Here is a 24,287-nt window from a genome sequence, read left to right as displayed (position 1 = left end):
GTTTGCTGATGATGTCACATGCTTCAGGTGATGAAAAGGAGAATGACGTGGAGAGGATTATCTCACAGTTTCTACCTCTGTCCTCAGGGGGTTAAGTTGACCGTTGAAGACTGACCAGCAATGAAATAGTGTGATGGCCCTCGACAGCTGGAATTGTCCTGACCTTTCCACAGATCAGTTTCAACTGAATACGTGGGAAATGGTTAGCACATCAAGACAAATTTAAGAAATCCTACAGGTAACTAATTCATACATGCTTATTGGCCCAAACAATCTAAACATTTTAATTGGTTGGAGAGCGGGTAAGGGCAAGCTCCTCCAGGAAAAACAGACTCGACAAGATTGAGACCACAGCGGATGAGGAGGTAGCAATGGTTTTCAGCAGTTCAATTTTAATACTCCCCCCCTTTCTCTACAGAAACCCAGGTAAAAAAAAATCCCCACTTTCATAAAATACAACAGCAGCAGTTATCAGTAAAAAAAAAGAAAGAGAAAGAAACACCCCAAAAAATAAAAACAAAATTAAATAAAACAGGAGAGGATGAGGGAAGGCAAGGACAGAACCAGGGAAGAAAAGAAAAATAGATTTCTATATGCGAGGAGTGAGTCCAAAGTGTCCTTCAGACAGGGGGGGGTGGCGACAATTCTGGGAACTTGCTGTTGTGTTCATTCAAAATGGAGCGGGAAAAACAACAAGAAAACAAGAAGAAAAAAAAAGTGGAGTTTGTGTCCAATCCAACCAGGGGAAGGAACCAGCACTCTAAGGCAGGGATTTATTCAGGAAAAGGTTTTCTCCCTCTCTGGATTGAAAGAAAATCTCACCCCTCTTCAGTTTGTGTGAATGTTAGTGTGTGTGTATGCATGTATGTATGTTTATGACAGTGTATATGTCTCGTCAATATGGTCAATTCAGCACCCCCTCACACTTGCTGCAAAAGGTGGCTTTTTTTTCTTCTTTCCTTATATCTTCCATCCTTTTGATCCGCTTTGTTTTGCATTAAAGTCCCTTGACTACCTAGTAGTCATCCAAATCGAAGCACTCGTCGTCTTCTCCCAGGTAATCCATGCCTTGGAAGTCCACCCTGTACCGCAAGATCCCTGGGAGAGATGGAGAAACACAACTGCCATGACTGATGCATCGCCCCCAGCAGCACCACACACCAGTCAACTGTACCCAGTTGACCTCAGAAGGGATCTGACGATTAACTTCACCTGTCACACCATAACTGTCCCTCCTGAGACTACTACCCCCTGTACGGTTTCCTCTGTGTCATAAAAAAAAAGCATGATGACTGCCAATGGCCTCTGGCCTGAGCATAGATTACTTTTTCCTGCTATGACTGGTGGATAGATGATTCCCTTACTTAGTCAAATGTATTTGTTGCTTTGGAATAAGGCATCTGCTAAATACCCAAAATAGCACAAAAAAAAACACCACAAAGGCCACGCAGACTACCATCGACCTGCGATAGCGGCAAAAGCTCTCTAGAGGAGTAGAGGACAGATGCTTCTGTTCAAACCCTACGGCTACACTGTACTCACTAGGGGTGCTACGGTTCTCGGTTTTTTTACGGACGGTTCGGTTTGCGTTCCACGGTTCAATACTAGGGATGCACGATATGCATTTTTTCCAACCGATAACGATAACCAATGTTTACCCGCTTCTCGTGGCCGATAATCGATATGATAACCGGTATGAGAACAGATATAATTTCACAGTTGATAACCTGTAGTTCATGCACACCTGAAGGTAAGAAAGGCTTTGTAGTGAGCAAAGATTGATGATTTAATATTCCATAGTGATCTCACCAAATCTAACTTACATCACTATTGTTAACACAACAAAGATAACACTTCTGACTCTTCAAATGTTCATTTATTTAAAAAAAAGGAAATACATTTCAACATTGTTGAAAATCACATCACACTCGCTAGTCAAGCCAAACTATTGCAATGCATGGATTGGGTGAGTAATCCCCACTGCTACCAAGTTAACTAGAACACTACTTTACCTTGTTACCTAGTTAACTAGAACACTACTTTACATTGTTAGCGGGCTCACAAAACAAGCTGTGTTAGTTGACTAGCGACGTGTCATTCATTTTCAACAACGCTTAGCTGGCGCTTTTATTTTGAAATCGCGAAAACGAAAACAGAAGTCAATGTCGGAATGAGCCTCTCCTTGTTGTTCAGAGAACAGATGCCAAACTACCGACATGTTTGCTGTAATAATATGATTTGGCAGTAGAAAGCCATCAGTCAATAGCTCGTCTCATTCACAGAACAGCATGGGTTGCCTGCACTGTTTGATTGCTTATTTTAGAGCAGACTACAGAGATGGTGAACATTAGCACTAGCTAACATTGGCTATCTATTTACCTTAGCTTACCGTTAATTGACTGCATGGCTGTACGCGCAGGCGCAGCATCATGAGCGCGACAACCGGAACCGGAAATATTTCCGGCTTCATATTATCGGCTCTATATCGGCTAAAATTTAATAAAACCGATAAATATTTAGTAACATTAATTTCCCAATATCGGCGCCGATAATATCGTGCATCCCTATTCAATACACTAGTGAACTGTGGCGGTTTTCGTTTTATCCTGTGTTTCATTCAAAGTTGGATGTTTGTTCATGGCGAGCGGAGTTGAGAACATGGCAACAGTTTGAGGAAGCCCTGAATTGCTACACATCTGCGTTGTGGAGTCATTCATTATGGTTTTGGTATTGAATACAGCGATGAGGGAATGAAAACAGTGAACAGAAATGTGTGTCGCAGAAATGCTCTCATAGCTAAAGTGCCTTTTTACTTCATTTCTTGTTCTCCTATTATATACTAGTCCTAAGAGGCACTTTTTCTGTGACGCCAGCTGGTGAAACCATAAACCACTCACGTGAAACGTTTGTGGAATGGATTCATTGTTATTGTTTGAGGCTAACGGTAAGTGATACATGGCTTGTAAACATACTTTAATTTTAGGACGTGTTCAAAAGCAAGGACTGTGTGATCATCTAATTATGTGTAGTTATGTGTTTTTAGCATGTTGATGTTCTATCAGCATGTTGTGGTGTTATTAAAATACAGTTTAGACGTTCGTAGCGCTGTTTTGTTAGCAGCGTTTGCTTCCGGTTTCATGACAGAGTTTAACCCTATTGGCGCTTTTCCATTGACCAGACCGGTACGGCACGCATTTGAAAAGTTCGGTATGGTACGGGTAGGATACGTTCTCCGTTATACACAACAGACCAGACAACTTTTTTTTTTAGGACTTTTATTCTGAAACTTTTTTTTCAGACTTTTATTTTTAAACTTTTTTTTTACGAAATCCCAGCAGAGTCAAAACACAACATTCTGTGATCACCACCTTTTCCAGTTGAACATAAACTAAACTATTTAAATGCTGCTTTTGCGAAAGATACTGACATCCCACCATTTTTTTTCAGAGGATGCAAAGTTATAATGAGGCTAGGCTATGAAGATGTTGTAGTTGATCCCAAAGTCTGTTCAAACCCAGGCAGCAAGACCAGCAGGAAAACACAACTAGATCTTCTATAATTCTAACTGGATAGTACTTCGTTTCCAATCATAGTTAGCTAGATTACTTACTTAGCTAGCTTACCTTTACTTATCAAATGTACATTTTGTGATATAAACGCAGTGCACACACACCGACAATGCATGTCTAGCATAGGCACAGCACATCGCCATAATAGCGATTTTTTTGTTATGCTTGTAAATAAAAGTTCTATGATGCATTGAAATGACATTAAACTAAGATAATAAGATGGTTATCATAATTTTTCAAATCTTTATTAATAAGTTATTATAGAAACAGTAAGTGACATTTTCCGAGAGCGAAATCTGTTTAAAAATGGCGGTTATCGATGAAGTCTGTGAACATGGGATTCAGAATAAATTCAGAATAAAAGTCTGAACCTTTTTTTCAGAATAAAAGTCTGAACCTTCTTTTCAGAATAAAAGTCCCCAAAACATTTCAGAATTAAAGTTAAATTTAAAAAAATCTGAATAAAAGTCTGGGAAAAAAAAATCGGAGTAAAAGTCTGAAACTTTTTTTTAAGAATAAAAGTCTCAACTTTTTTTTCAGAATAAAAGTCTGAAACAATGTTTTTTTGTGTGTATGAGGAGGTATGTGTGTGTGTGTGTGTGTGTGTGTGTGTACGCATGCGTGCTTGTGTGCATTTGCCAATGTGTGCCTGTGTGTGAGTGTTTATACGTGTGTGTGTGTTTATATAAATATATAATAATAATAATACATTAGACTTATATAGCGCTTTTCTAGACACTCAAAGACGCTTTACAGACTGAAAAGATCGAGTAGTAAAATAAAAAGAAACAAAAAAATAAATAAAAGAAAGTATAGGGGTCTAATTATTTTTTAGATAACTAAATCTAAATCTAAGTGTCTTTGTAGGACAATCTACTCTGTATACTGCAAGTATATCTAGATTTCGGGTGGAGAAGCGGCGAAAACAAGCAGCGAAAGCGTCCTCTCTCGACCCGCATTTTTGAAAAGTGAAAAGTCTTACGAGTATGATCAATGTAATGTTAGCTAGCTACCTCTAAACATGGATTTGGCTGGGCATAAATTAATTAATTTGAGGTGGTAAACACAGTCTGTTAATCTTATCTGTCTAGTTAACTTATCTGTGTAGTTCTCTCCAGAGTTTCTCTCCAGACCCATATGGGGCTTTTCCATTGACCAGACCGGTACGGCTCAGCAAGGCACACATTTGAAAAGTTCGGTATGATACGGGTAGAATACGTTCTCCATTATACACAACAGACCAGGAACGAGCGGAGACAGTAGGAGGAGTTAAGTGTCATAAGAGCACTTCACTTTAATAAGTGCCGGTATACAGCTCAACGGGGGGAAATGCGATAAGAATTATGTCAAAATGCAGCACTATCATGCACAGATCAGCCTTAAAACATGTAACGTTAGATATATAATGTTAGACAAGGAGAAATGTACTTCTACGGAAAGGCTGTGCTTGACGCTCCTATTAGACTGACGGCGGGGCTCATACAATCTCTGCGTTTGTTATAGATACGAGTGCTCCGGTGTCTTGCTGGTAGTCAAATATATTTATTTATACAGCATGGATGTTACGTGCCTGTTAGTTGCCGCTTTCAGTTCTAGTATATAGATATATATATATATAACTTTGTCATCTTTTTTCGGATTTCAATGTATGACACATAATTTGAAAGCTTATGATCTGTAGTTCCAATCCACAACAAGTCACATTTGAAAGTGTTTATGTAATTTTTTTCATTTGAAAGTGTTTTTTGTTTATATATATTTAGATTATACAATATACCAGTCATATTCTGGAATGTGTCTAAATGTTAAAGTTCCATAAGTATAAGCTAAATAAAGTAAAGTACCGGTAACAGCTTGTAAATAAATAGTAGCATTTTAAAAATAAAAAACACGTACCGAAACCGAACCGTGAACCGTGACCCAAAAACCGAGGTTCATACCGAACCGTGGGCAAACTGAACCGTTGCACCCCTAGTACTCACCCCCGATGCCTCCGAAGCCCTTGACGAACTGGGAGCCCTCCTGACTCTTGTCGGTGACGATCTCCAGCGTGGCTCCAAACCTCTTGTAGTTGTTGGCGAACCACTCCAGCAGAGGCATGCTCTCAATCAGCTCGTGGTCCTGCCCAGTCTATGGTCATAGGTGCATCAATACACACGCACACACGGTTAGTGAGAGGTGACTGGTAGGGCTTTCACACCGGCAAAGAACCGTGCCGGTTCGCGTTCGCGTTCGGAAACCTCTGAACCTTGGTGCTGTCTGGCGAACGAGCCCGCGTTCATACCAGTGTAACCTGAACCATCCGCGTCATCAATGCTGGGTGATGAAGGGGCGGGATAAACAAAACAATTCACAACTAGATGGCAGCTACTTCACTGGAAAAGAGGATAATATCTTCCACTACTACAGTATCTGAAATACACACAATTTTCTGTGAAACAAAACAAAAGACACTTTCTATATGCGTTCTTTTACTAATCAGCTGCTCCATTACTGGAATAGAAATGGCTTACGAAATTCGCGTTCGCGCATGTCCGCGCGCGTGTGCGTGTGTGTGTTTGCTGAGCATGTGAGGAAGATAGAGAGAATAATGACACTTTTGATATTGTTTTTGATCACTAATGATTAGATTTAGATTAGATTACATTTTGTCTACTTCCTCCTTGCTGGTCTCTGCAGCCTAGAATAGGACACACCCACTGACGACGTGACTGTTCTACGTTTTGGTTCGCGCTTGAGAACCACTATTTTTTGGTGCCCGCTGCGAACCAACTTTTCAGGTTCCGAACCAATTGAGCTTCGGTCTGAACGCGCAGGCCGGTTCCAGAACCGGCACGGTTCTTTGCCGGTGTGAAAGCCCTATGGGAGAATGAATGTGATCAAGGCTACGTGTGTGTGTGTGTGTGTGTGTGTGTGAGAATAGGGTTTACCTCCTTGTCTGTGAAGTGGGACTTGTCTTTCTCCTGTTCCGGTGTTAAATACAGTGTCTTCTCATCTGAAACACAAGGGGAAGGTGAACACAGGGGTGGATGAAACATGTCAAAGTGTGTTTCCATGAGCTTATTCGTTCCTCTGCTTCATGAGAGGAGTGGATGTATCGCAGAGTGAGTGAGTGTGCGTACCCTTCTCTGTTCCAGTGCTCTCTGCCCCGTGTAAACGGAGAATATAGCGCATGGTGTCTAAATTCTCGTAGACGATGAGAATCTCCACAGCACCCATCTCGAGGGCTTTGAGTGTGTCCTCCACCCCGAAACAGTACTTCCCAGTGTCCTGGCTGATCTCATCAAAGTACCGCCCTGCAGGGAAAGAAGAAAAAAAAAGATTACATTTCTATTTTATTTTTTTATAAAAAAATAAATTATTTTTAAGGACGGATGGGTGGACAAAGAGAGGGATACAATCGTCATTCTCAATGAAATGATATTCACTTGCCCTAGGAAACACACACAATCACACAATGGGAGAACTCCAAATCTAACCTCAGGACGCCCTACCTACACCATGGGTCACCAACAGGCGGCCCACGGGCCGAATGCGGCCCACCAAAGCTTCCCATCGGGCCCGTGGAATATTTATGTTTTTTAAAATATTAATGAATTCAGAAAATGTGAGGAGGGAAATACCGTTTAGAACATATAGGGCGCGTTCGTAAATTCGTCGGAGCGCACACTGGATTCAACGTCGTCATGGAACCAAGTAATTTGATTGGACTAGAGGCAGTCACGTGGACGCTCTGACTCTCTCAGAGCGAATTTACGAACGCGGCCATAGCATAGATTCATATGGTTCTACCAATGCAGGACGATTCAGACCTAACTCATTCACAAAGCTGCAACCTTGCATCTAAATGTGTGGTGGCCTGGGAAAACCCGTCGGATGTCGCTGGCGTTCGTTTGTGGCAAAGAGCAAAAATAGATGGAAATGTCCTATTTCGGCGATTTTGATATTATGTGGTATTCTAGTACTTTGAACTCCATACTACATTATGGTGAATAAACATTTTAAGAAAACAAAAGAGAAAGTACTTATTTTTATGTTTTTGTGGTGGGTAGTTTGCTAGCGAAACAACGTCACTTTGACGTACCGTTAACGTCAACGTCACGTCGATCCTGTGGTTTGAAGCCTTTCACTTTTTTTGACATGATACATTAAAATGCTCATAACTTTTTAAAATAAAGGGCTATCTCAGTCATTCAACCAGTTATGAATAGCTGAGAACTTCTAATTTATGGAAATATAAAAAATGAAAATGTCAAAATGCCACCATGTGAAGGGTTTTCCCAGGCCGCCACACAAATAGCAGTAGCAAAGCTGAAACTAATTCCCATCTTTTAAATGGAATGCGGCAGACGTAGCGCCTATTCGCATGCAAGAATGAGGGGACACTCATAGATCTCATTTAACATTTTGTGTTTTTTTTTTCCACATGCTCTTGTTTAACATTTCGTGTTATAGCCTATTTTTTCACATGCACATTATAGTGACTTAAATAAGAACTAACTTCTGAGTCAAAAAATGAATGAGGTAAATGGCTTGTTATGCTTGTAGAACCCAGACAGCCCGGAGAGATGCACTAGTTGCCCTCTCGTTCAGATAACGTTCTGCTAATAATTCCATTGGCATGTCCATATCCAGCTTTTAAGTTGCTTTTAAGCTTGCAATTTTTCTGCGACGGGTCTCAGGGTATGACTTCTCAGGGTATGATTCTCTGAAAGCTGCATGCCTTGTATAATTGTAACGGCGAAGATTGTATCGTTTTTCAACAGCTACCGTTTCAGTGCAGATGAGGCATACAGGTTTTGCTTTACTAAATGTTGGCAAGATGAATGCGTACTTGTCAGTCCATTCCTCATTAAAGCTGCGGTTTTCCACGTGAATTTTACGCTTCATGTTGTTTGAGAGTGACATTTTGCATGATTGATAACTGAACATTATTACAATGTGTAATAACAAAGTGAAGCCAAAATATCTTGATCGCCCCCTGGTGGCTGGCTGCAGTATAGGTGTCAGGAGTCTGTTAACACTGATAATAAGCCATTAATAACATACATTTTGAAAGAAAGTGAAAATATTAAACAATAATATGCTAATTATGCCTAAATAAAATAAATAAATATAAGTCCGGCCCCCACAGTGTATGCTTCGAAAAATTCTGGCCCTTGGACAAATGTAGTTGGTGACCCCTGGTGTAGGGTAAGTGAATATCATTTCATTGAGAATGACGATTCGCACGCACACACGGACGCACACACACACACCTATGAGCTTCTTCTCCTGGATGAACTTGACATTGGAGAGGACCTCTGCGGAGAGCTCGATGGCCTGGTTGAAGCCGTTCTCTCCTCCGTACGAGATGTCCACCAGCTTGAGAACTTTCGTCTGTAACCTCTGCACGCACAAACCACACACACACACACACACACCTTGGGGTTAGCCAACCACAGTGGACAGACAATAACAACATGGATTGATGATGCAACAATAATCCTAGTATGATCCAATTGTAGTGAGCTTCATGAATTTCAAAAGACACATACACACATCACTCACTTATCACATTAACCTCACACATTCACTCAAGCACTCACCTCACTCACCTCACACACCTCACTCACTCACACACCTCACACACCTCACACACCTCACTCACCACACTCACACACACTCACTCACTCACTCACTCACACACTCACTCACACACTCACTCACCCACCGGGTCAAACATGTCCGACTGGCTGAGCTCGGTCTTGAAGTCGGCTGACCCCGCCAGGACCATTCCGGCCACGTTGACCTTGTCGTTGGACACAAACAGCTGGCAGGCCGTCTCCGCCACCTTCCTCACGTAGTTGTGCCTCTTCTCCATCCTCAGACGGGCAAAACGCAGGGCCGACTGCCCTCCTCTGCCTGAGAGAAAGAGGGAGGGAGGGAGGGAGAAAAATCACATACTAATGCTGCAGCGTTCCGATTGCTCTCCTGCCTGTAGTCGGGAAGGAGGCTGTGGTTTTAGGAGTCGGACCACCGGCGGGCGTTTCTTCAGCTCTGTGTGGTAGCGTACCATGCTTTTTGGGGAGGTCTACGGTGAACTTGTGCAGCACCTCTCTTGTGTTCCCCTGGAGTGTCCCGAAGAGAGCCCCACTCCCGTCGATTACGATGAAGCCAAACTTACTGTCGTCAGATAGCAGAGCCGTCAACGCCTGGAGGATAGGAAAGGGGGTGGGGGGTAGAAAGAGATCATTTGATATTCGTTTCTTAAACTTCATCACTGAAGAGCATACACACACACGCACGCACATACACACACACACCTCTCACCTCAGTGTGAAACTTGTTGTCACAGAGGTACAGGGAGGTGTTGATGGGTTTAAAAGGCTCAAAGTCAATGTTGACTTTCTTCTCTTTGCCTTCATCTGTCACGATGGTGCCGCAGTACACCACCAGACCATTAGGTGGCACTGTAAAAGAGAGAGAGCGGGGCAACAGGACTTTACTCACCAGGACCCACAACCATCGTTATCGCTGTAAATGTTTGTTGTGTGGAGGTCAAAGCACACAGGCTCACCCTTGTTGTAGAGCTTTAATCTCTGCTGGACAGACGTGATGGCCCCCAGGACAGAGAGCCGGTTGACTCTGCTCTTGATGTTGGAGGCAGTGCCAAACTCATCCGCCAGCATCTTGGCCACTCTGGAGATCTGGTCCTTAGGGGGGATGATCAGGGAGATCATACTGGTGCCATTACTGGGGGAGAGAGGGAGACGTGGTCAGACACACACACACACACACACACACACACACACACACACACACACACACACACACACAGTCATCGGTCAGGAACCGAAGCCTAAGAATTATACTCTCTTACACTTGTGACGTAACAATAAAACTTGAAACACACACACACACACACACAGAATAAGAATAATTTTATGTTAGGAGACCAATCTAATCAAATGACTTGCAAAAAGCCCAGCGCAAATTATATCTTTTTGTGGTTACTCAATTCTACTCACCCCTCTCCATGTGAAACATTACACTCTCCATTATTGTTTTCTTGAACTGCATTCTGACAGAACACCTACCAGTCATAAGTACAATATGTCCATAACACTGCCCATGACATATGACTCAACATTCCATTGACAGTAACACTGCCATTTACTAGCTGACACTTTTATCCAAAGCGACTTCCATAGCAGTGAGTGCATACATTCTTCAGTATATAAAGTACATATGGTCCCAGCAGGAATCGAACCCCCAACCTAAGCATTGTTAGCACCATGCTCTACCAACTGAGCCACAGAGGACCACGGGACCACTGAAAGGTGAACAAAAAGGGGTGCTGCGTACAGCGTACATACTGAACAATAGGCTCCGTCCCTGACACCAAGGACTGGGTTAAAGTTCCCCTCAGCCACACTGTGCTTCCATTCACACTGCCCTGGTCAATGGCCCACCCGCACACCATACACGCTGACGGTGCACACAGATACACACACACACACACACACAGGTAGCCTGGCGTGTGAATATAGGAGGACAACTGAACTGGTGATCCATGGTGCATAGGTGTGGACTCAAGAGGACAGTTCATTCTGCGGTAGAAACTCAAATACAGTTTCAGGTGTGAAAAACTTGTTACTAGTGTAGTCGAAGCGGTCTGTCATCTTTGACAAGTCTTCCTGGACACTGGACACTGGACACTGAACACTGAGCACTTTAGTTAGTTGAACGTTGGTTGTTGTTGAATGTAATGTCTGATTGTCTGAAATGTTGTTTGATTGTTTGTTTGATGATTGATCGATTGTATACTTGGTATACATGGTGTTGAGTTTTTGTAAAAACCCAATAAAAACACCTTTGACAAGTCTTCTCACAGTTACGACACCGAAGGCTAGCCACGACATTTTGGAACCGTTTAACGCCATGATTCTGGGCTTACTGCTGACCATAAGCACAGAGCCGTAGCGAGCTTTTCAGATCACAACACAGACACATACACACAAGACACAATGTCGTATCTTGACAGCAAGCCAACGATCTGGAAACATGCGGGGACTGCCCAATACATATGACTCAACATTCCATTGACAGTAACACTGCCATTTACTAGCTGACACTTTTATCCAAAGGGACTTCCATAGCAGTGAGTGCATACATTCTTCAGTATATAAAGTACATATGGTCCCATATAGGTCCTCATCCTATATGCTCCACATCATCAAAAAAACATGTCGCAACATTCCCCGAACAGCAATCATACAAAAACAACACAGTCCCGCCCTAACAGTAAAACCAGATCATATCTCAGGCGACAGTGACAGCTAAGCAAAAGTGAGCTAAACTACCACTCCCAAGACACTCAGGCCCCACTCATCCAGCTGTTGTTGTGAAGTGGCGACCCCACTCACACTGCCGGTCACTCGTAACCACCGTCTCTTCCAACTCCCCATCATCCCCCGGGGTATTCAACCACTCACCCGCGGGCAGCTTCCAAACTTTTAATCAGCTTCTTGATTTTCCATATCTCCACGTTCCTGTCTGCCGCGGTGGGGTCGTCAGCCATCTTTCTGTTGTATTCGCTTCAGCCTCACCTGGGGGAGGAAAGAGGAGAACCTATACGGTGAACAAGATTCAAGATTCAAGATTCAAGATTGCTTTATTGTCTGTCACAGAGTGACAGAAATTCTCCTTTGACAGGCTTTGTGCAGTTCATGAATACGTTATCCACATTAAAAACACACATAGGTCACATACATACAATAAAAACAGACAGATATAACAGTGTTTATAAAATGTAGTGCCTATTTAAAAAGTATAGTCATTTAAAAATAATAGTAAGAAAAACAGTATTATGATTTAAAAAGCTAAAATGCTAAAATTTTGTGGTTTAAAAGAAAAACAGCGACGAACACTTTACAGACATCGGTGTGAAAACGGTGCTGTAAAAGGGACTCAACGGTGTTGACGGCCAGTCTCTGCGACCCCTCTCCGAGCTAGCGGAGGTGTACGAGAGGCAACTACTCCCCCCGGGGTGGACCACCAGGCCAGGAGAGAAAGACTGACTGTACCCAGAGTAGCGCTTGTGTTTAGTAAAGTCAAGTGCGCGGAAAAAAAACGAGGCCTACGCAATCTTCCAATCTTCCCACCCAGGCCGTAGCGCCCCCCCCCCCCTTGTCATTATCTAACGTCGTCGACCACCTTTCGCCCCCCACGACAACAACAACACACGTTAAATGATCCAGCTGACTGTCAACCCCCCGTCTGCAGACACACATGACACCTTACCTGCCCAGAGCCACGCACCGCTCTCGGTCTCTGCGCTGCTGCTGCCGAGGGTGGCTGTGACTCGGGTGGTCGTCGGAATGACGTTGTCTCTCCTACCGGTCAGTGTTGCCAGATCGGGTGGTTTTCCTTCCAATCGGGCTACGTTCGGGCTGTTTTTTTAGACCGTGGTTAGACTGGATGTTGCCAATCCCATCTGGCAACACCGCTACCGGTTCCTCTCTGCTAACAGGCTGCGCGTGGTGCGAAGGAGCTCACGTGTGGGAGGTGGTTTGTTGGATTTTCCCCACTTCCTGTAAAATCGCGTCGAAATGTCGAGATGCATTTTTGATTGGTCAAACCCCAGAGTGCTCATTACGTTACTGCACGATGATTGGAGCGCTCGAATAACACCGACAATTGGATGGGGTAATTCCGTATACTTTATGGGAGCTGTAGTCCAACAGTTCTCCTTTTGCGATAATTATGTTGAATCCCTATTAACATTCTTGATAAATCAATGGTAATTATGTACTAGGAAAAAAAAAAATCCTTACCATTATGGTTACATGGTGACATCGGCAACTTGTTACTTTCTTGCATATGTACAGCGGTTGAAACAATGTGTGAGCAATTTAATAGGAACTATTGTTTGTAATTACAATAAGGTTCAGCCGCTACCATGATGCCCTCCCGATCACCTCACGACCCTCCTTCAGTGACAGACGGCTCACCATCTGCAAGTACTTTGCAAGCTGATAAGATGATGAAAAACCACTAACCCCTCACAAGCACAACGCATCTGGTATGAGATGATGTGATATACCGTGTTACACCACTAGATGGCGGCATTGATTCACTACTAGACACTAGACAAATTGTGTAGGCGTGCCCCTTCCTGTGTCCATACTTGCATGTGAGGTGCATGAGAAAGCGACTAGAATTAACATTAGACAAATCTCTTTTAGACAGACAGAAATGGACGACAACAGACAGAAATGGAAATGAAGTGTATCAGATTTTATCTGAAATTATGAGATTGAGAAAGTAATTGATTGGAGAAAAAAAAAACAGGTAATACTGTGATCAGTATTTTAGTTTGTGCATCTGGGAACATCTATCTCTCATACACTCCAACACACACACACACACACACACACACACACACACACACACACGCACACACACACACACACACACACACACACACACACACACACACACACACACACACACACACACACACACACACACCCAACCACCCACCCATAGACACACGTTTTAATTCCTGTTTCCAGACTGCACTGATAACCATACTACAGATAGAAAATTATGCAGAAAAGGTCTAGCTCAATATAAACACCAATTCATCACCATCTGTCTGCCATTAGAACTGTAATCTGTCCTCTGGAAACAGACCCGTCTGCTGACGTCACTGAGGATATGGGCTTCTCTGCTCTCAGCAGACTCTGTAGCAGTTTCAAGGAGTGGAGAGATCAGAGAGTCCAAAAGACAACAGTGAAGAGAGGGAATTAGAATAGTATGCAAAAAAAACGAAAAACACTTAGAATTTTTAAAATAAGCTTTTTGGTCATTTGCGTGACTTGAGAATTGCAGACATGCGGACCTTTTCACCAGACTGTGTCTGGTAATGTACAGTATATGGACCGCTATGCCAGAGAGAGGTTGGCTGCCCATGCACCCGTGGCATCTGTGTGGTGACTGGTCAGTGAGGAGGGTGGTGTGTGTGTGAGGGAGGGAGGGTGATGGCAGGACTGACCCTTCACAGATGCCATCAGAACCGCTCTGCTCCACTTTCTATTTGTGGCCATCTGCTGTGGGGGGGGGGGGGGGGGGGTATAGGATGGATGGGCCACACTGGGGGGTGTTCAAGGGCATCACTGTGCTCTGTGAAGGGGAGGGGTGCCACCCTGGGTGGGGTAGGAGGGACACCCTGGGTGGGGTAGGAGGGACACCCGGGTGGGGTAGGAGGGACACCCGGGTGGGGTAGGGAGGATGGTTGCCACCCTGGGTGGGGTAAGGGGGACTGGGGGTCTTGGCACCCACCCATGAACAGGCACACAGACTCGCGCAAAAAAAAAAATCTGCTTCGGTTTAGAAAGATGACAAATGACTTGGTGTGTTCATAAATACGCTCTGGAAATCTGCTCTGATTTCAATATCATTGAGCGATCTGAAATCAGTTAATTTACTAACTGTAAAGATGGTAGGCCGCCTACTATAATATTACCATCATTTCGCTGGCGGCCAACAATTTTACATTATCATCATGTCATTAATGTTGAATTTATCTAGCTTTCTGTTGCTAACTTTAGTGATGTTGACAGTAGATTGTTATTACTTGTTAACTAACGTTGCCATTTTCATTTTTTTAAATGAATTCAAATGAACGTTAATTCATCCCATGTATAAACATGATTATTACCTGTTTTGTCACACGTATACGTATAGATGCGTGTGGAATAACACTCTCTAGAGTTAGAGTACCAATCAAGCCGCAACCATAACATTTTGCATCGACTTGCTCTGACATTTAGATTGGAATGTTCAGACGCTCGGAGAAACCGTCTTATCAATCAAAGCGCCCAGTGTGTTGCTCTGAGTGCTCCCAGACGGGGACGTTCTGAGCGCTCTGAATTTCCGAACGACCAGAGACCACCCCGGGTGCGCTCCGGCGCTCTCAGATCGTATTTATGAACGCACCCTTGATGTCAATTATAGGTGAGGAAATAGAAGCGATCAAACAACTTTCATTTTTGTTTCTTTGACACTACAAACCCGGCGATCGTGTCCAGAAAGATTAATGCTCTGTTCATCTTGAACAAACACTTGTTCTCTTTGTAGTGTGTGGCACGACTCTCCAGAAGAATGATGAAACCTTTGAACCCCTCAGAGGGTATTAAGCTGCAGCACTTGCTTGACGCTAATCTTTTGACTCAGTGTGTCTCCGGCACATTGAGAGAGGGGGATCCTATTAATTTTTTATAGCCACTAAACTCCCACTAAAAATGGATCTTCTCCAGATATGGAGTGTGTGTGTGTGTGTGTGTGTGTGTGTGTGTGTGTGTGTGTGTGTGTGTGTGTGTGTGTGTGTGTGTGTGTGTTGTGAGTGTGTCTGAGCTCTTATCTTGTGTGCAATGCAGCAGTGTGTTACAGTGTTTGTGGGTGCCAAGATTTGAGGCGCTTTAGCCGAGATTTGATGTGTGTGTGTGTGTGTGTGTGTGTGTGTGTGTGTGTGTGTGTGTGTGTGTGTATGTGTGTGTGTGTGTGTGTGCACGCGCACGCCCGTGTGTATTCTGCCTAATCTCTGAGTCAACATTCTTGTCACATCTCCCCTCTCTTTTTCTGTCTCCTCAGAGGCAGACGGGAGATTTACGGATTCTGGTTCCAAATATTAAGTGGATTAATCAGGAACAGAGAGCCGGGGCGTCATAAATATAAATGAGAGTTTCAGAAATGGAGGTCGTGGCTCGCTCCTGTCCATGTCCACGTTGTGTTGGGCTATTATCACTTTATTAACACAGTGGATTATGTCCCATAACGTCCATTTAGAGAGGCTAGGACACAGTCTATCTTAATGATGGATCTGATTCACGGACAATCCGAAAGATAATGTGGACCAGAAAGTGCCTGCCTCCACTGCTGACGGAGTGACAGGGGGATGAACCAATCACCTTTGGACATCTGAGGGAGTTCAGATCTAGCGTCCCGCCCTAATCTCGTAGAGTCTTTAAACAACCCAATAACCTGTTCCTGTGGTAGGTAGGCGGCCCTCTGTTTTCCTCTCTAACATAATTGGCATTAAAACCGTCAAGCTTGAGGGCAAAGAGAGAGTTAAGCGAAGTTTTTGGACACATTGGACAATCCATGCCTCGACGAATCAATCTGACAATCCCTTTGGAAACTGGTTTGACAACTGGGATCTGCCTTGTCAATCCAGGTCTGCATGACGCCACGTCAACACATCGCAGTGATAAAGCCTGCTGTCTGTCAGAGGAACAGAAGGATTACCATATGGCTGCTACCAGCCTAACAGGATCCCTGGGGGCTTTTGGAGTGTCTATGTTTGGCGTGAGTCTGCAGGGGGACACTAGAAAGAGTAGCGTGTGCAGTAGCTGTTTCGTACAATCTGCATCAATCCAGTCTTAACTCTGCCTCAACCTAGCCGCCACCCAGCCTCAACCCCAGCCTCCATCCAGCCTCAACCCAGCCTCAACCCAGCCTCAACCCCAGCCTCAACCCAGCCTCAACCCAGCCTCGACCCAGCCTTAACCCAGCCTCAACCTAGCCTCTACCCCAGCCTCAACCCCAGCCTCAACCCCAGTCTCCACCCAGCCTCAACCCAGCCTCAACCTAGCCTCTACCCCAGCCTCAACCCCAGCCTCAACCCCAGCCTCAACCCAGCCTCCACCCAGCCTCAACCCCAGCCTCAACCCAGCCTCAACCTAGCCTCTACGCCATACACAATCCAACCTCCATGCATTAGTAAAATGGCTGTCGATCCGACGACCCGATCCTGAGGCACAGTGAACGCATTCTGAAAGCTTCCAGTTTGTGACGGTTACTGAGCACAAGAGTGCCGGGTGCCTCCTCGGATTTCAACCCCTCAGAAATGAAGTTTTTAAACCAGTGACTTCATCGGATACAGTATAATCCACGGCATCACTCACAGATCACAGCTTCAAAGCAGTCTGAAATCACTATGACAAAGCCACAGCCCATGACAGGCTCACTGAGATGGACGGATATAGGGAGAGGGAGTGGGCAGAAGAGATGGAGCAAGGCAGAGAGAGAGAGAGAGACCAAGAAATTGATTTCTTTCCCACTGCATAAATCAAATTGAGTACAAAAAGGGCATTATGAAATCAATGGATTTAATATAGCGTATTAAATGAAGACAAAAGCATGTCTGGTGAAGTGATTTAACCTTGACTGATCGCGGTGGGGACAGATCGATAAGTGATTGCCTTTTAGATGAAGAATAAGCTGTTTTGAATGCATTAACACAAAGCTCCTAAACCTGGGGTATGGCTGAAATCATTAGAGCATGCAAAGCTCATGTTGATGTATGTGTGTCTGTGTGTGCATTTGTGTGTGTGTGTGTGTGTGTGTGTGTGTGTGTGTGTGTCTGTGTGTGCATGAGTACCCATTTGGGGCTGTGTAGCTGTTATTGGATGTGCCTAGTGGAATGTCCCATGTGTGTATGTTATTGAGTGTGCTGGTATTTCTATTCATGCGTCATTCAAGTCACTCCAATAAGGACACCACACAGAAGTTACAGGACAGGACAGACTTAAATTTATTCAGACAAACATTGTGGAACTGTTACAATAAAATCAAGATTTTTTTCAGCCCGTTACATCAACATTCCATGATAACTCCAGAAGGGGAAACATAAGACATTCAAAAAACCCAACTACACTATGCTTCTAGGGAAAAGAGCTACAGGACTCTAGCTACATTAAGGACAATCAATTTACACACCTCAGTCTTTTAAATGAAAACTGGACAAAGCCACAGTGCTTTCACACGGCAATATATTACATCCCTTTAACATTAGTATTTTTTTCTCTTTACAAAGTAAAAAATATATAGAATTAACAAAGACTTTTGCAAATATGGCCATTTTATGTGTGTGTTTTGAGTAGCAGAGCTGTCGTACTAGAACTGTATTTAGGTATAGTGTGTGCAGTCTGTGTGTGTGTGTGTGTGTGTTTGTGTGTGTGTAGACAGTCCAGTAATTGCCTGGAACAGGTTGAAGATGAGTAGGACCAAGGAAGTGGAGGTTATTGCGCTTTTGTTGATGTCCAAGGGACACAGGCCAAACAGAGAGGGGGGGGGGGGTCTTAGCTTTTTACACAAGCAGGCCAGGCAGAGTAGGGACAGTAGGGACATCCACACAGGGCAAGCGTTGTTGATGGATCATGAGAGGGCAAACGCGGAGGCCAGGTGGCGTTTAGAAGTGGCCGTACACTGCTACAGCAAGACATGACTTTATACACACATGTTACAAGTATGTTACAGTCTGTGTGTGTTTGTGTGTGTGTGCATCCATTCGTGCGTGCTTATGTGTATGTTTTATGCCAAATCAGTGGGTGCCGTTGTCTCTCTGGTCGACATACACCCCCAGAGGTCAGACTGAGCGAGTGCATGTGTTTACGCTTCATGATGCAAAGGGGTCAAAACACGAAAGGTCTATCATGCATGTTATTGATGAGGCGAACAGATAACCAATCAATATCAGAACGATAGTTCACTGTGAGGCAGTGAACAGTAGAGATCAGTTGAGATTATGTGGTGGTCTAATAGGAGCGTAGAGCAGAGCTGAAATCAATCCTTACTGAATACATCATGTAGATATGTACTGTATGTGTATAATGACATCGTTAGAGAGTGCTGAGGGTTTATAGAAACAGATGGAAGAGGATATTACAGAGAGAAGGGAGAAAAGGGAGTGCCGGGTAAGAAAAAAAAAGAAGAGAAAAGGACAGAGTTGAAAAAGATTCGGGGAGATAAAAAACCAACACCATCACTTTCATCATCCCTTGAGCTCCTCTTCCTCTCTTAAGTCTTTCCGCGGATTTCCCAGCATCCTCTGGGAGCTAAGTTAGATGAAAGGCTGCCTCCACTGGCGTCAAATGGCCACCCATTACCCACAAGCCCCCTTTCCCCCCCCAATCATTGGCTATATGACTAGTCCCCAGAGAGACCTTGGGCTGAGACAGCCACAGCCACACAGGGGAGCAATCTTCCAGTCATAAAAAACTAAATAAGGGAAATGAGGTAAAAGAGAAGATTGCCTCAACGAGAAAAGTCACTGACACTTTCCCAGTGTGAAAAACAGAGAGAAAAGGAGAGAGATTCGAAAGTGAGCAAAGCGAGGTAGCATGCAATAGACCGTTTTCTAATTAGTTGTGTGTCTGCAACCGAACGTCTGTATCAGATGAAGATGAAACCGTCAGTGCAGCCTGACTGAACCCAGACTGAAAGAAGTGCTCTGATTAGTTGTCTGCGGGGTGGCGGCAGATTGACCAACAGGTCGATCGCAACAGACACTTCATCTCGGAACATCCTCCAAGGCCGCATCGCACCAAAGCAAGATCAGCGGCGTAACAGTTCACTGAAGCACACAAGCCATACAAACACTGACCTCTCATAAAGTAGTGCCTCAGTTTGAATAGAGCAGAAAAATATCCCATTGATTATCAAGTGGAATGCCACTGAATATTGTATGGGTGTGCTTATATATTGTATACAGGTTGTGGAAGTTTGAACCATTTCTAACCTTGGTGTCTAACTCCGTAACTTGGTGAGTAAGATTGAGCATAAAGGAAGAACAAATTACTCTAGTTCCTTGTTCAGAATAAGAACAAACAGACACTAGAGTGTTTTGCTCCTCCAGTCAGAAGTGCAGAGAGGAACTTACTCGACCAGAAACAGAAAACACAACTATACGACAAGCAAACCTTGTACGCTGAGGTGATCGTTTTAAACGCTGTTGCTTTTATGAACAAAATCATTCGAAGAGAGATGTTGAAAGCATTTCTCCAATTTTCCCTTTGTGTCCTTGTCTAGAGCAGGATGCTGATTTGTCGAGCATCGGGGGAAATGTCACGACTGATGCGCTTTGTGTGACTGTGACCAGCATAAGATTCCTGCTCTGAAGGTCCTGCATAGTGCCTGACAAACCCTGAACCGTAAATGCAACACAAGCCAGAAAACTAAATTGGGTAAAAAAAACAATAACAACAACAACATGGGTCTAAAGAACAGAAATGTTGCACTGTAAAGCTGAGGAGGGGAGATTGGTCGCTCTCTACTGAGCCCGTGACTCATTTCTCAAGGGGATTGTTTTGTCCGACTTGGACTGGAACGTCTGTCTCCTGACTTTGAAGGGAGCAGCAGAGAAAGACTTCACAGCATGAAACACAGCGACAGAAGGGCGAGCGCGGCGGCAGCCTGCAAAGGCATCATCACTAAATAAACCCACACGTCTCACACGTCCACTCTGAGACGCATACAGAACTGCAGCTGACCTCAGTGGACCTGTCTTTCACAGGTAGTAGGGAACATGCACAAAACAACACACCTTTACTCTCGCTGGCTCTAGGGCACTCTGGAACATTCATGAACAGCAAGGAAAGATCCTCCACCCAAGAGCCTATCAAACTTTTCCGGGGACCCCAAGAGTGTGGTGTTGGTGGGCATTGTAGAAACATTCTAGAACGAGGGGGGGGCGGGGGGCGGGGGGGGGAGTCCAGCAGTGGAACATAGAACATGAGAATCTTTGATGGAAGGACAGGGAACGTGACACAGAATCTTCCTGTTTAGGCGACTTATTTACATCCAAACGCATCCCTGGCCTCGCATTCAGACTAGAGGCTCTGGGAGAGACACACAGAGACAGAGAGAGAGAGGAGAGAAAGGGGAGAGAGAGAGAGAGAAAGAGAGACGGAGACTGAGAGAGAAAGAGAAAAGAAAGCGAAGAGAGAGAGAAAAAGAGAAAGAGAAAGAGGAGAGCAAGAGAGAGAGGGAGGCAATAAAAGATCGGAGAGCAAGGAGATAGAAATGTCTGTGTGTCAGAAGAAGTCAACGGTTGAAGGGTTTTGGAGACAGTTGAAGCAGAAACTGTAAAAGCGACTAGACAGTCTTTGTTTGAATTGACCAGGTCTGTTATATGGAGGGGAGGGAGGGGGGGGGGAACACAGGAAAGAAAGGGAGTACAGCGATTAAACCAGGGGAGTTAAGGGGGGTGGGGGCACAGGTAGAGGGGACGGGGTGGGAAGCTGGAATGGCTTCAGGTCTGTGCAGAGTTAACAGAGGTCCCTGGTTGGCTGACGGGAGAGCGGTGGGGTGGGAGCTACCAGACGTAGCCAATCTCGTCGTCTTTGTCGTCTCCTTCGTCCTCATCGTCCTCGATCGCCCCCCGAGGGTGGATCCGGCCCCGCCTCTGCTTCTGCCGGCTTCTCCCGGTGCGTGGTGGCTCCTCCTCCTGGTCGTCAAGGAGAACGACCGCACCCCCGCTTCCGAAATCCCCCGAAGTCTCCTGGTCCTCCTCTGAAGAGAAATGGACAGACAGACACATGGGTCAGAGGCAGATAGACAGACAGACAGACAGACACATGGGTCAGAGGCAGACAGACAGACAGACACATGGGTCAGAGACAGACAGACAGACAGACACATGGGTCAGAGGCAGACAGACAGACAGACAGAGACACATGGGTCAGAGGCAGACAGACAGACAGACAGACAGACAAATGGGTCAGAGGCAGAGGGAAGACAGTGAAGAGAAAGGCAGGCAGGCAGGCAGGCAGACAGACAGACAGACACGCAGACAGTCAGACAGACAGACAGACAGACAGACAGACACGCAGACAGTCAGACAGACAGACAGACACACAGACAGACAGACAAACACGCAGACAGTCAGACAGACAAACAGACAGACAGACAGACACACTTCAGAGGCAGAAGCTGGTTTCTAGAGTTGGTGAATACAAAGCTTCGATTAGCCAGACAGGATTCCAGACAGGTTCCATTGAGTCATGCAATTGTCACTGAAGGTTAGTTGTCTTGTAAATGGGACAATGTTTCAGGGATATGAGCACCCACACATCATTTAATAACAACAACAACAACAACAACAACAACGAGACAATGTGATTAAAACAACCTCTACTCCTGTAATAACAGTCAAAGTGTTATTTGAGGCTGAGCTGAATGTCAAACATGAACACACACACACACACACACACACAGACACCTTGTCATTGAGATGCTTGCCACGCACAGCAGCAGTATCTTTAAAGAAAGGCTCTATGGACTGCCTCTAGCACCCCAGATAACACTGGCAGAGATAACACACTTACACACACACTTACACACACACTTACACACACAGCACCGTACCCATATCAAAGAGATGATTCACATACACTGACACCCTCCAAGACAGACATAATGCTGGAAGGGTTTCTGCTTGTCGATGGGTGTGTGTTTGTCTGTGTGTGTGTCTTCAAATGATTACTTTCTGGGGGAACATTTCTGCAGACCAAATAATACAATCAGTGCAGTCGTGTTATCTCGCTGTCCTGGCAGGTAAATATTGAAGGCAGAACATCCCATAATGAGGTGGTGGAAGCAGAAATCGCCTGAAGTGTAACCTGAATGTTGCTACATTTTAACTTACCCTAACCGTAACCACTCAAAGTTAATGCCTAACCTTAACCACTCAAAGTTAATGCCTAACCTTAACCACTCAAAGTTAATGCCAAACCATAACCACTCAAAGTTCATACCTAACCTTAACCAATCAAAGTTAATGGCAAACCTTAACCACTCAAAGTTAATGGCAAACCTTAACCACTGAAAGTTAATGGCAAACCTTAACCACTCAAAGTTAGTGGCATTCCACTTTGATAATCAATGGCCTTGGATATTTTTCTGCTCTATTCAAACTGGGGCACTATTTTATGAGAGGTCAGTGTTTGTATGGCTTGTGTGCTTCAGTGAACTGTTACGCCGCTGATCTTGCTTTGGTGCGATGCGGCCTTGGAGGATGTTCTGAGATGAAGTGTCTGTTGCGATCGACCTGTTGGTCAATCTGCCACCACCCCGCAGACAACTAAATGTATCTTACATTTTTTACATATCTTGCGTCAAAACCAGGTGGTCGAACGCTGGTAGACAATATTGCCCCCCAGACCCTACTTCCTGGTCTGCAGAAACGATCCCCCGGATCCAGACTATGTTGGCGTAAGTAAGTGGTGAAGATACCTCTCTTGTAATATGTTAATGTGTACTTGTGCACCTTGGTGTGTGTGTGTGTGTGTGGATGTGTGTGTGTGTGTGTGTGTGTGTGAGGGTGTGTGTGTGTGTGTGTGTGTGTGGGGATGTGGATGTGTGTGTGTGTGTGTGTGGATGTGTGTGTGTGTGTGTGTGTGTGGATGTGGGTGTGGATGTGTGTGTGTGTGTGTGTGTGTGTGTGTGTGTGTGTGTGTTGACAGTGATAGAGATGTAGCCTTACCACAGGTGGGCTTGCCCTGTGTTCTGGAGCCGGCGATCTCATTGCCATATTTGTCCACACACCAACACTGGCCGGTGCTGCCATGACACTGAGTTGGTTTAAAGTAGCCTTCCTCACTACAGCGAGGAACATAGGCCCCTACAGAGAGAGAGAGAGGGAGAGAGGGAGAGAAAGAGAGAGAGAGGGGGAGGGAGTGAGAGAGGGAGGGAGCGTGAGAGGGAGAGAGAGAAAGAGAGAGAGAGGGGGAGGGAGTGAGAGAGAGAGGGAGCGTGAGAGGGAGAGAGAAAAGGGGGGAGAGAGAGACAGAGAGAGAGAGACAAAGAGAGAGACATATTTTGACAAGACAAGAACAAAGGATGAAGGAAAGAGGGATTGAAAGATAGAAGGGAGAGGGGAAACAGAGAGGA

At 44.7% G+C, this 24,287-nt stretch overlaps 2 protein-coding genes across 2 annotated transcripts in view; both read right to left on the bottom strand.

Annotated features, from left to right (window-relative positions):
* Positions 1 to 428: 428 nt before the first annotated feature.
* etf1a (eukaryotic translation termination factor 1a) lies at positions 429 to 12,132 on the bottom strand (the record flags this gene model as incomplete). Its single annotated transcript, XM_080526154.1, has 10 exons — positions 429 to 1,098; positions 5,552 to 5,699; positions 6,500 to 6,564; positions 6,692 to 6,865; positions 8,828 to 8,957; positions 9,283 to 9,473; positions 9,625 to 9,763; positions 9,882 to 10,021; positions 10,129 to 10,304; positions 12,047 to 12,132. 10 exons carry the CDS (start codon positions 12,130 to 12,132, stop codon positions 1,016 to 1,018), a joined length of 1,332 nt encoding a protein of 443 aa, XP_080382280.1. The 3' UTR covers positions 429 to 1,015.
* Positions 12,133 to 21,711: 9,579 nt separating this feature from the next.
* spock1 (SPARC (osteonectin), cwcv and kazal like domains proteoglycan 1) overlaps positions 21,712 to 24,287 on the bottom strand; it is a gene marked incomplete at both ends in the record, with an annotated part of 176,524 nt that continues 173,948 nt past the window's right edge. Inside the window, 2 exons of the mRNA XM_080526994.1 lie at positions 21,712 to 21,908; positions 23,881 to 24,018. Of these exons, the coding sequence (XP_080383120.1) occupies positions 21,712 to 21,908; positions 23,881 to 24,018 (335 nt within the window). The remainder of the gene's footprint in view (positions 21,909 to 23,880; positions 24,019 to 24,287) is intronic.

Source organism: Nansenia antarctica (assembly GCF_963989245.1).
Source record: "Nansenia antarctica genome assembly, chromosome: 3".
Lineage (NCBI taxonomy): Eukaryota > Metazoa > Chordata > Actinopteri > Argentiniformes > Microstomatidae > Nansenia > Nansenia antarctica.
This window is presented reverse-complemented; position numbering and strand designations above follow the sequence as displayed.